Source organism: Vanacampus margaritifer, chromosome 18 (genome assembly GCF_051991255.1).
Source record: "Vanacampus margaritifer isolate UIUO_Vmar chromosome 18, RoL_Vmar_1.0, whole genome shotgun sequence".
NCBI classification, from domain to species: Eukaryota; Metazoa; Chordata; class Actinopteri; order Syngnathiformes; family Syngnathidae; genus Vanacampus; species Vanacampus margaritifer.
This window is the reverse complement of record NC_135449.1, coordinates 3,663,212-3,675,606: the sequence shown is the minus strand read 5'-3', so window position 1 is coordinate 3,675,606 and position 12,395 is coordinate 3,663,212. Positions and strand designations below refer to the sequence as shown.

The 12,395-nt window shown below is 39.2% G+C and overlaps 2 protein-coding genes across 6 annotated transcripts in view; both read left to right on the top strand.

The window, feature by feature from the left end:
• The window catches only part of LOC144038432 (transforming growth factor beta-1-induced transcript 1 protein-like), an 11,321-nt gene extending 6,016 nt beyond the window's left edge, over positions 1–5,305 (top strand). For all 5 annotated transcript variants that reach the window (XM_077550946.1, XM_077550945.1, XM_077550947.1 and 2 more), the window contains 6 exons: positions 161–245; positions 306–524; positions 590–763; positions 1,434–1,515; positions 3,461–3,609; positions 3,727–5,305. In XM_077550946.1, the coding sequence (XP_077407072.1) occupies positions 161–245; positions 306–524; positions 590–763; positions 1,434–1,515; positions 3,461–3,609; positions 3,727–3,993 (976 nt within the window). In that variant the 3' untranslated portion in view covers positions 3,994–5,305. The remainder of the gene's footprint in view (positions 1–160; positions 246–305; positions 525–589; positions 764–1,433; positions 1,516–3,460; positions 3,610–3,726) is intronic.
• A 206-nt stretch (positions 5,306–5,511) lies between these two features.
• On the top strand, positions 5,512–12,265 carry patl2 (PAT1 homolog 2). The gene is made up of 19 exons (XM_077550922.1): positions 5,512–5,641; positions 6,285–6,438; positions 6,653–6,909; positions 6,985–7,044; positions 7,115–7,168; positions 7,235–7,393; positions 7,464–7,529; positions 7,610–7,758; positions 8,222–8,296; positions 8,379–8,502; positions 8,562–8,679; positions 8,865–8,971; positions 9,059–9,112; positions 9,172–9,314; positions 10,233–10,389; positions 10,458–10,598; positions 11,221–11,318; positions 11,405–11,545; positions 11,754–12,265. The coding sequence occupies exons 1-19, from the start codon at positions 5,618–5,620 to the stop codon at positions 11,785–11,787; spliced, it is 2,115 nt and encodes a 704-aa protein (XP_077407048.1). The 5' UTR covers positions 5,512–5,617; the 3' UTR covers positions 11,788–12,265.
• Positions 12,266–12,395: the final 130 nt, after the last annotated feature.

The window sequence follows — 12,395 nt, the reverse complement described above, 5'->3', positions numbered from 1 at the left end:
TAGTGCTACTATTATTCTAACTTTAAAGTCAGAATTCTGTGATTAAAGTCAGAATTCTAGGATTAAAGACAGAATTCTCACTTTGTAGTCAGAATTCAAAGTCACAATTCTGAGAATAAAGTGACAATCCAATTATTCTAATTGTGTATTTTTCCCTCAGCTCTGCAAAGCCTTCAGCGACATCCGCCACGCTGGAGTTGGACAAACTGATGGCATCTCTTTCTGACTTCCGTGTCCAAAGCACAGTAAGTAGTAACATGAAAAATACATTTTTAAAAATAATAAATGGATTTTTCTCTCTTTAGCCGGCTCTGCCTGTCAGCCCGGTGATCACGACAACACCACCAACAACCGCTGCAGTCGCACAACAGCAGCAGCAGCAGCCGGTGGTCCCTCCACAGACATCATCAGGGGGCTCGCTGGACAGCATGCTGGGGCTCCTCCAATCCGACCTGAGCCGACAAGGGGTTCAAACGTCCTCCAAGGGAAACTGTTCGGCCTGTCAGAAGCCGGTGGTGGGACAGGTGAGCACTCGCCGGCTACAAGTTTCCGGAATGTTTAGCATTGTGTGACCGTTCCACTCACGCAGGTGGTGACGGCACTGGGCAAGGTGTGGCACCCGGAGCACTTTGTGTGCACGGAATGCGAGGCGGAGTTGGGCAGCCGCAACTTCTTCGAGAAGGACGGGAGGCCGTACTGCGAGTCGGACTACTTCACGCTCTTCTCGCCTCACTGCGCACACTGCAACAAGCCCATACTAAATGTAAGCGCTCTCTTTGCAAATTCTGGATCCGCTTTCCATGCATTAGCAGATTTATAAACTTTTTCACCATGACGCCACTCATAGTTGTGGGTTTTAGTCACTGTTAGGAGACTATCTTTGTCTTCCGCGTGTTCGTTGTTGTTCGGGTAGAGAGAATGTTGATTTTCTGAATACAGACTGGAGATCGGGGGAACAGGTCCTCCGAAGGATTTATTTTACAGAATATTCTGGACACAAGCGAGTTTACAGACAAATGGCTGCAGTTCCTCTCGCAAGTGTGCCGTTACAGCGGACTCACAGCATTCTTATACTATCTTGAAAAACCCTCAGAAAACAGCCCTGAGTTCAATACACATGACGACAGCCGGAAGTAGATAAGACTTTTTACACTTTTACAGCATATCATCCAATACACATTGAGTTCAACCCCAGACGCTGGCCCATTGATGTGGAAACAGACGAGGTCCTTTAGACATGATGACATGAGCAGAAATTGCGACAGCACATCCACAGATAAAAGTTCTACTGAGGAAATAAGTAAATTAAAACAGTTATGACTAAAACTAGGCAGTTAGACTCTCAACATCACTCACTTTCTTCCACCTGGCAGTAGCCCGCCGCCAACTGTTTACAAACATTATAAAAATGATGTGTTTTATCTCTCCGTCAGAAAATGGTGACTGCCTTGGACAAGAATTGGCACCCTGAGTGTTTCTGCTGCATCAAGTGCAGCAGCACGTTCGGCGAGGAAGGTAAACGGCAGAGGTGGCACACGGACTCGCGCTCGGTAGTTAAGTAGAAGTAGGCCTACAGATATTTGTGTATAAAAAGGCGAAGTGATTATTTTTTTTTTTTTTACTGCTAGCTAGCGTTAGCTCAGTTTATGCTATCGAAATAACATGCTTGAACAGACAAAAAGCAAGAAAGAAAAAACAAAAGAAAATATTGAAATGAGGAATATATATTAATTCATTTAAGCACATTTATCTTCCAATAAAACAAAAACTTGACTTGGTAACATTTCCTAAAACAAGGAAACTTTTCTTCTTCTTTTTTTACCGCTAGCTAAGGTTGCATCAGGTGTTTATGCTATCAAAACAACATGCTTGCGCAAACTAAAAACAAGAAAAGAAGAATAAAAGAAAGTAATGAATTGAGGGATGTGTATATATTACTTAATTTAAGCAAATTTATCTGCCAATAAAACGAAAGCTTGACTTGCTAACAAGTAAACATAGCTATTTCTCCCCCCGCTAGCTAGCGTTAGCTCAGGCGTTTATGCTATCGAAATAACATGCTTGAACAGACAAAAAGCAAGAAAGAAAAAACTAAAGAAAATATTGAAATGAGGAATATATATTAATTCATTTAAGCACATTTATCTGCCAATAAAACAAAAACTTGACTTGGTAACATTTCCTAAAACAAGTAAACATTTTTATATATTTTTTTACTGCTAGCTAAGGTTGCATCAGGTGTTTATGCTATCAAAACAACATGCTTGAGCAATCTAAAAACAAGAAAAGAAGAATAAAAGAAAGTAATGAATTGAGGGATGTGTATATATTACTTCATTTAAGCAAATTTATCTGCCAATAAAACGAAAGCTTGACTTGCTAACAAGTAAACATAGCTATTTCTCCCCCCGCTAGCTAGCGTTAGCTCAGGCGTTTATGCTATCAAAACAACATCCTTGACCAAAAGAAAGTAATCAAATGAGGAATAGATATTAATTAATTTAAGGACATTTATCTGCTAATGGAACAGGAACTTGACTTGGTAAACATTTCCTAAAACAGGTATTTATTTTATTGCTAGCTAAGGTTGCATTGCATCAGATGTTAATGCTATCAAAACAACACTCTTGATATCAAAACAACATTCTTGAACAAACAAAAAACAAGAAAAGAACAACAAAAATAAAGTAATGAAATGAGGAATATTTCATTTAAGCAAATTTATCTGCCAATAAAACAAAAGCTTGACTTGCTAACAAGTAAACAGCTATTTTTTTCTGCTAGCTAGCGTTGGCTCAGGCGTTTATGCTATCAAAGCAACATGCTTGAACAAATAAACGAAAGAGAAAACAAAAACAAAAAGAAAGTAATGAAATGACGAATATATATTAATTCATTTAAGCACATTTATCTGCCAATGGAACAAAAACTTGACTTGGTAACATTTCCTAAAACAGATATTTATTCTAATGCTAGCAAAGTTTATGTTATGCTATCAAAACATTACAACATGCTTGAACAAACAAAAAAACAAGGAAAGAACAACAAAAATAATGCAATGAAATGAGGAATATTTCATTTAAGCAAATTAATCTGCCAATAAAACAAAAAAAATGACTTGGTAAAACAAGTAAACATAGCTACTAGCTAACATAAGAAACTAGTGAAGAAAAAGATCTGTACTAATATAAGGAAAATATCAAAGATTTGTTTTTTCAATGTGTAAGAAAACATGCAAAAATTTAGCACGTTTACCAAAAATAAAATCTCAAAAACAAATTATGGTAGATAAAAAAATAAAATAAAATAAATAAATAAATAATATATATATACATATATTATTTTTATTTTTTTTTATTTTTTATATTGCTATTTGATCTTGTTTACATTGTAGAAATCCACGGGATGTTATTGTCATCACTTTTGCTCCATCCAAGCGTAGCAACGTTCTTGTTCTCAGGCTTCCACGACCGTGAGGGCCAGCAGTACTGCCAGCAGTGCTTCCTGACTTTGTTTGCCTCGCGCTGTCAAGGCTGCAGCCAGCCCATCCTGGAAAACTACATCTCGGCCCTCAACTCTCTGTGGCACCCACAGTGCTTCGTCTGCAGGGTGAGAGCGGCGAGATTTGGGGATTTGAGATTTTGGGGGTGAAAATTCAAGAAGCTTTTAGGGAGTATTTCAGTAGGTTTATTTTGCTCCCTCTAAACGTCTTCTCATCCCTCGCAGGAGTGTTACAGCCCCTTCGTCAACGGCAGCTTCTTCGAGCACGAGGGCAAGCCGCTGTGCGAGGCCCACTACCATCAGTCGCGGGGCAGCGTGTGCCAGGCGTGCCAGCAGCCCATCCTGGGCCGCTGCGTCACCGCCATGGGGGCCAAGTTCCACCCCCATCACCTGGTGTGCCACTTCTGCCTCAAGCCGCTGAGCAAAGGTTGTTTCAAGGAGCAGGAGAACAAGCCCTACTGCCACCCGTGCTTCGTCAAGCTCTTCGGCTGAGGATGTTGATCATCTCCTCTTCCTCCTCTCTGTCGTCGTCTTGAAATTTTATACTGTGGCAATGAGGCTGGAGCTGGTCTCTTTCTTGTTTTTTTTTTTTTTTTAAGAGTGCAGTGAACCCTTGATGTTCACGAACCCTTCCACGAAAATCCTTGAGTAATTCACACCCAGACAGCAGAGCACTTTTTTTCCTATTACCAAGTGAAGCTCCTCGACTCACTTCAACATATTTCCTTGGCGCCAAAGCAATAATTTTATATTCAACATTTGCAATGAGCATAAAAATTTCAAATGGGGAAGTTTTTCAATGAATGTAATCATGGCAGCAAGGTGGTGTCAAAGCACTATATGAAGCTCCTCAATCACTTCAACATAGTTCCCTGGCACTGAGATGCCACAAGATGGCAGCAAAGCACTACACAAAGGTCCTTGTTCCTTCTCCAAAATCTGTGAGTATGCAAGGGAACGCTGTACTAAAGGAAAAAGAACTCCAAATAATTTTCTATTTAAAAAAAGAAGAAGTTGACAGCACTTAAGCTTGGAGGTGTGAAATACAAATGAAAAGTACAGTGTTATAAATTGGATCAGGGGTGGGCTAAAATATGGCCTGTGGCGCTCTGCATTGAAATTTTTAATAGTTATGTAATTTTTTTTTTATAATTGATTCATTAAAATACTTACCATTACTTACCATTTTATAATTTGTTAATTGATTAAGGGTTGTAAATAACAAAATGATTTCGCAAATTTAATATCAAAATTTACCTTAGTTTAAAAAAAATATTTTACAATTATATATATTAAAAACAATACAATTTTAAAAAAATTGGATCAATTTAATTATTATTAGAAAAGCTAATTTGCATATAATATTTCCTTTATTTGCCACCTGTAGGAATGATGTAGCCCATCTGCCCATTTAATAAAAAACGCTGTGCACAATTTGAGCACAAGCTTGCCCACCCCTGAATTAAATAAACCGGTCCTTAAAATGTCAAATATTTTTGTTACATGCTTGTATTTTTTTTTACATAATGTGCTGATTCAATGAATTTTTATTATTATTAAAAAAAAAAAATCGAAAAAATACAGATATACTGATGGGGTTTTTTTTCTGAGAAAGAATTGCTTTATGTTTGCAGACCAAATAAATTGCTGACGCTGTTTTTATGTTGTCCGCTACATACAATATGTTGAGTAAGACCAATTAAGCTATCACACAATCAATATCAGATCACATTATTCTTTCACAAAAGCTGTATGCACTTTGCCAAAAACTTTTCCAAAGAATAAAAAACACACATGTTCACTGCTTCATTTCCATTTGTGTTTTCATTTTTGTAACGCTGACGCTGTAATTTTTTAGGAGAGAATGGAAGCCATGCAACGCTAATCTTGACCACCAGATGTCGCCATTCGTCGAATGATATAATAATCGATGACGTACACGTGCGTTTCGCTACGAATGTGCGTGATGATGTAAGCGCGTGCGCTCTCTCGCCCAGGTGAGTTCAATTAAACATTAATACTGCACATATACGGCACATACCGCAACCTGAACAACATTTAACTTGACCCGTCAGCTTTAAAGAGACAAAACAAAAAAAAAAGTCTAAATTGCACCATGAGTGATTCAGAGCGAACGAAAGTAAGTGAAGGACATTTAAGGCCGTTTTTAAACCGGTTTAAGCTAACGAACACGTTCTCTCATTTTACGTTTGACTTGATTCGTCATGTTTGCTAGTGTTCAATGTAGTGCCATGAATTTACTCCTCTGGAGCAGTTTAGAATATATAAGTTTATCTAATGGCAAGACCAAAAAGGAAATAAAATCATACTCGTTGGAGATACTTATTGTTAAATGTGTGCGGAATGCTACATATGTTTTTTTTTTTTTGAGTTGAAGGAGAGTTGGCTGTGGGCAAGTATCAACCAATCATAGGAGGGGAAATGGGCTGACGTCATGGCTACCTTAAAAGATGAATTTGAACGCTGGTTGGTTAAAGAAAAGGTTCCATTGCTAATACAGGGCTAACTTTCTATTATTCCCAACGTAGCAGAATGCAATTCTCAAATGATACAATTTGAGGGGGGGCTTCATTTCTGTTGGTAGGTAAACTTTTTATTTAAATTTTAACCTTTACTATATTTATTCTTTATTTACATAAAAAGTAGATTGGCGCTTCTGATGGCCCCACTGAGCTACTGCCAAGGAGCGAATGTCATATGTCAAAATGTCTCGCAAATGTCGTCAATAAGATGCAACTGACCAGACCAGTGTCGTCATCCAGGTGGCTGAAGAAGTAGAAGAGTCTCAGTGGCCTGAAAATGGAACTGAATGGAGTGACGAGGAGGCCGAGACCAGCATGGACTGTGGGCTCCTGCAGGTCATGGCGGAGGAGGACGAGGAGATCAACATTCACAATGAGGAGACTTTCGGCATGGGTGCGTTAGGGCTTTTTTTATTATTATTTTTATTTATTTATTTATTTATTCAATTTTACAGTAAAACAAAATATGTTCAAAAAGCATGCATGTCAGCTTCATTGAAGATTTTTATTTTTTTTATCACACTGGAATTAAATATGCAATATAATTTCTTCTGACGTTTTCAATAAAAAAAACATTTGATTGTGACTGCTGAATTTTTCCCCGTCAGATGTAGACGCACAGGTGACCCCAAACGGGCCCAACAGCACCCTCCTCCAGTTTAGCGACCTGCCGCCGCGGTCCCCCACGCCGCCGCCGCCTGACCCCAAGCCTCCGTCGCACGGCCGCTCGCCCTCCCCTCCCTCACGGCTGCCCTATTACGTGCAGTGTGGCAGAGGGCGGGGCCAGAGGAGGGGGCTGGCCAGGGGTCATATGTTCGAAGACCCCGCCGTGATGAGGATCGTTGAGGGCCGGCCCAGCCTCAAGGTGATTATTTGATTTAGCTTTTTGACTTTTTTTTTTTTTTTTTTCGTCAGCTGACCTGTTTTTTTTAAACGCCAGAGTCTGGATAGCGCCATCGTGGACTGTGGGAATGTCATGTTCCATCACACGTTTGAAGACGTAAGTGCGTTTTTTAAAAGTTATTTTCTGTTGCGTACTTTTCTCCGAAGCTTTAAATTTGTTCCCGCAGTGGACAGAACCATCGTACACAAAGACCCGACGAGTCTCCGGATCGATACTTCAGGTGAAGATAACCGAAGTCTCAGCGTCCCGCAGCCACATCCGCTCAGTTTTTTTTTTTGTGTCTTAGGACAGCGCCATCGTGTGCGTGATTGAGGGCCACGGAGGCCGAGGTCAGCACCTGACCTCCAACTTCCTGGATCACGCCTCCTCCTTCAGGGACAGGAGGGGAGGGGAGCCGTGGGGGCCCTACCCGAGGCGGCAGTTTGGCCCCAGGGGCCCCTTGCAGGTGGAGAATTTGTTTTTACTTTTGGAAACCATATCGGCTAAATTTGTATTATATTATTTATTTGCTGTAGGTTCCCATGTTGCCAGGTCTTCCTTTCTCCCGCCAGCCGCTAACCCAGAGGCAGCACTTCAATCAGGTATACACTTGGCTTCTTTTTTTTTTTTTTTTTAGGAAATGCAAATTGTTTGTCCCAATATATTGTTTTGTTTTTATCAGACAGGAGGATTTGGTTATCCCACCAACCTGGCGTGCCCCTCGACCCCGCGGCCGCTCACTCCCAAAATGATGCAGCTTCGTTTTGGCCCCAACTCACCGAGGCCGTCCCCCTTCTACAGCCCCTCATCTAATGTGGTGCAACATATTAGGTTTGTGAAGGATTAAATGTGGATTCAACCTGGTAAAATTACGGAATAATTTTGGTTGGAAACGTGTACTGTAATAACTTTATGAAATAAAATTGTGGAACTGTTTTACGCTAAGCACCATTAAAATTTTTTTTTAATAATAATAATAAAAAAATATTTTGGCTCTGTAAGCATCACCGTAATGAGCAAAAAATAGAAACCCAATTATTCATATACATGATGGCGGTTCCTTTTCTAAGTGTATTTAAACTTGCTTAAACCCACTGTAAAAAATAATAATAATATTATTATTAATAATAATTAAAATTGTATCTAAAATGTTAAACAAAATTGCTTGGGTGATTTCTTTCACACACCACTAGAGGGAGCCAGTTTTAAGAATTTGCGTACTGTTTGTGTGTGTGCGTGTATATATTTTATATTTATTTTAATTTGTCATTCAAATGTTGTGTAAACGTTGCAGATGTCCCGGCCCCGTCACTCAGCTCCACCCACAACATAAACGTGTACTCAACCAAAAACAACGTCCATTCCAGAGGTACTTTTTCCGGGCTAAATTTGTCACAAAATGGCGGCTGTATTATTATTTTTTTTTAATGTGGAATTGCACGCCTTTCTAGAAAAGTGGACGGTTGGGATCCTTACTGTAATCTGATGACGGCCAAGGAGAAGGAATGGATAATCCGCCTTCAGATGATCCAGCTGCAAACTGAGAATCCCTACCTTGAGGATTACTACTATCAGGTACGAAAAGTGTAGCGGCGTCGTTATTTGTTACAATTTGCTTCCGTGTGGTGTTTTAGGAGTACTACAGGCGAGTGGAAGCCAAGGTGGCGGAAGAGGAGCTGGGCATGAGGAGCAAGCGGGAGCACCCAAAACTCACCACGCCTTATATCACAAAAACGGACGCTTACACACCAGGTTGGTCTTTGAAAACCAAATAAAATAAAATAAAAAAACATTTTTATTAATTTTTTTTTAATTTATTTATTTTTTTTTAAAAAAAGGAGAGCAATGATGATGTCAAATCGAATGAACAATACTGAGCTCTCCGGAAAAACAAATAAAGTTCGGCTGTTCAAGATGGCTGTTTTTGCCCTTTGCAGTGGTGCACATCGAAGGCTCCCTGGGCCAAGTGGCAGTGTCCACTTGTTACTCTCCTCGCCGCGCCATCGGGGTTGTTCACGTGGTTCAAACTCAAGGTCCTCTGGAGGTGATTCCACTTTCGCCGCCATACTTTTTTCCGTTTTTTTTTTTTTTTTTAAATGGTCATTCCCTTACTTGCTGCCGGCAACGACAGGAGCAAAAAGACACAAGGCGACAAGGATTGGAGCTTCTGAGCGAAATTGAGAAGGTACAGCGGAGATGGTTTCCACCGCTCCATCACTTTGACCTCTCGGTTCTCGCCCGCAGCTGTTTATAGTTCTGTTGGAGGTGGAAGAGTCGGATCGGGTGAAAACCGCCGTCTTGTCCGAGCCTGAGGAGAAAAGGTTGATGGAGAAGACCCAGAGGAAAGTGGAGCAAATCTACTACAGGATGCAGCATCATCAGGCCTTGTGAGTAAATTATACTTTTTCAAAATTATATATTTAAAAAAAAAAATAATAATAATAATCCATGTATTTATAGTACTTCCCTCTTTTTCCACATTTTTGTTGTTCTTATTCCAAAATGGGATAATTGGTTCTCGAAATTATACACAAAACATTCCATAATGACACCTTTTTATTTTAATTTTGCAAATTTATTAAAGAACTAAAATATTTGTGCAGAGTAACTATTTATGTGCAACTGATTTATTATTATTATTATTGACTTTTAATACATTATCAAAAGTCAGTTCACCTTGCCATGTATTTTGTCGAATTTTATTTTTAATTCATGTTTATAAAACAGGAAGCCCAATTTTATTCACAAGATGTACTATGTGGCTGCATTAGTCTAAACACATTCAAAATGTTAACAAATTTATATATTAAAAAAAAAAAAATCCATGTAAACGTTGCATCTGGAAAGTATTTATAGTATTTCCCTCTTTTTCCACATTTTTGTTGTTCTTAGTCCAAAATGGGATAATTTGTTCTCGAAATTATACACAAAACATTCTATAATGACACCTTTATTTTATTTTAATTTTGCAAATTTATTAAAGAACAAAAAATATTTGTGCAGAGTAACTATTTATGTGCAAGTGGATTTATTAGATTTTATTTTTGACTTTTAATACATTATCAAAAGTCAGTTCACCTTGCCATGTATTTTGTAGAATTCTATTTACAAGATGTACTATGTGGCTGCATTAGTCTAAACACATTCAAAATGTTAACAAATTTATATATATATAAAAAAATCCATGTATACATTGTTAAAATGAATTTGACGTCTATAGCCGTCAATGGCAGTGAATGAATGACTATTCTTTACTTTCTAAATTATTTGCATCAATGTTTTTTTTTTTTTTTTTCATGACTTAGAAATTCAGAAGGGGAGTTTCTTCCTTTCCTGGTGATCTCGAAAGGCAAAACCCTTCTTGCCCGCCTCTTGCCGTTCTTGAAGCACGATTGCGCCGTGAACATCCTGCGGGTCGTCACCTGCAACCTTCCGACGCTGATGAGCAAAGACGCGGAAGAGGCAAGATTGGCTTTACGGGAATCTTTCCACACTCGAGTTGTGGTGGTGACTGGCGCTTTTGTCTTCAGAGGCTCCCGGTGCTCTACCTTCCCCTTCGTAATGTGATCGGAGGCCTGACCTTCAGTCAGCTGATCGCCATCCTCAGAGTTGTGACCTCGTTGGAGACCCTGTCCACGAACGAGTCGCTCTCGCTGGTGTGCCAGAACAAGGTCTTTACACGCTACGCTGACGGTTGAGAAATTAGCCTCGTGTGGTTGTTTGTACAAGTGACTCTGGTACTTGGTAAAAAAAAATCGGAGTAATTGACACGCCCCCAAAAAGGTTTACATGGCGGAAAAGGGGAGGTTTTTATTTTTTTTTATTCTTTTAGAGAATAATAAAGTAGCAGAAATCGATCATTAAATGTGTATTTTATTAACTCATTCAATTGCAGACATTTTCACTGAAGCAACCCCCTTCGCTCCGGGCTGTTTTACTGGATTTTGACAAATTTTTCAAGTTCCGTTTTGCGGCAATTAGCATTAGCATATAGCCAAGTTTCATCGTTATTCACAAATCTGTTTAAAACGGTGGGGAAAAGAGATTTTTTTTTTTTTTTTTTTTTTGCAACATGGCCCTGGTTGATCTCTTATACTCTGCTGGCCATTTTTGTAATAACTACCATTGCTTCAAGCATTCTCTTCAGTTCAGAGGCTGCATCAAAGCCTTCTCTATACTATAGCATAAAAAAAATGTATAAATAAGTTAATTGGGGGTTTTGGCTCCCTCTAGTGGTATGTGGGAAAAAATATTGCAACCTTGGTAATTTTAATTATTTTCCCTTTCTTTCAGTTTGGGCTGTCGCTTCTTTATGCTATGCTGTCCCACGGAGAGAAGTTGTTGTCCTCCGGTGTTCCCCTGGAACCCAGCATCGGGGACTTTGAGACATGGTACCGTTTTTTTGGCTTGTTGTGCCCTAAAAGATCAGTTCAGATGCCACTTTTTTTTTTTCCCTTTCTTTTTTGTTGTCTTTCAGGACGGACACAATATTCCAGGTGGCGGGGCAGCTTTCCCAGTGTTCGCTGGTGGAGCCGCTCCTCTTGCCTTCCAACCTGCTGACGCTCTTCTGCCGCTACCTGGACAAGCGCACGGTGCACCAGCTCAAAAGCAACATGGAGTAAGTCCTCTTTCACATTTTTATTATTATTATTTTTTGTTTTTTTCGACGTGATTATCCATTTCAGGCGCATTCATCTGTGTGGTGGGTCTTTTTATTACCTTTTATCCCCCCCCCCCCCCCCACACACACACTATTGATTCAGACCCAAAAAATCTACCCAAGCTAAAGCGCTTTTTTTTTTTTTTTTTTTTTTTTTAAATTTCAGGTCTGCGACGGGAGGCCTGGCGCTTCCGTCCTGAGGACGACTGACTACGTAGCGAGCAAAGGCGGAACTTGGCTGAAAAGCGTGTCGTGATTAACAACACGCTTTTCAATGCCATGTACATATTTTGATTCTTATTTGTTCTCTCTCACTCATTTGTGCACATTCAAACGGTTTCCCTTTTTTTTTATATATATTTTTTCCCGCCCTTTTCTCAAGCAGTTTCGATGATGCTGAATTCTGCCGTTTGTCCATATTTGTATATTTCCAATCAAGTTGATGAGGTTTCGGGATTGTGTAGTATTTGATTGTACAGTCAAACCTGTGTTGTATTATATTATAGCTATGCAGTTTTTTTTTTTTTTTTTTTTTTTGTAAAAAAGTGACTTGTGTATACATGTATTAGATGTGACCTTTTTTGTTTTTCATTTGGAAACAAGAATGATTTAAATCTCACCCTCGAAGAGCACTTGCAATATAAATAATTAAAAAAAAAAAACATCTTTAAAAATGAACAGTTTGTAGGTTTTTTTTTTTTTTTTTTAACTGAAAATCTACAGTCCGGATTTACTGCTCGTTTCACAATTTGTTGACTTTTTAGCAAACAAGTTGGCGTTCTTTGCAGCGACGCTGATGTGCGACATT

Excerpts from the sequence above, each read along its gene's own strand:
- patl2 (XM_077550922.1), top strand. The coding sequence starts at position 5,618 with ATGAGTGATTCAGAGCGAACGAAA. Across the intron at positions 9,113-9,171 it reads TTCTGAGCGAAATTGAGAAG|CTGTTTATAGTTCTGTTGGA; the intron begins GTACAGCGGAGA and ends TCTCGCCCGCAG. Across the intron at positions 10,390-10,457 it reads TGAGCAAAGACGCGGAAGAG|AGGCTCCCGGTGCTCTACCT; the intron begins GCAAGATTGGCT and ends TTTTGTCTTCAG.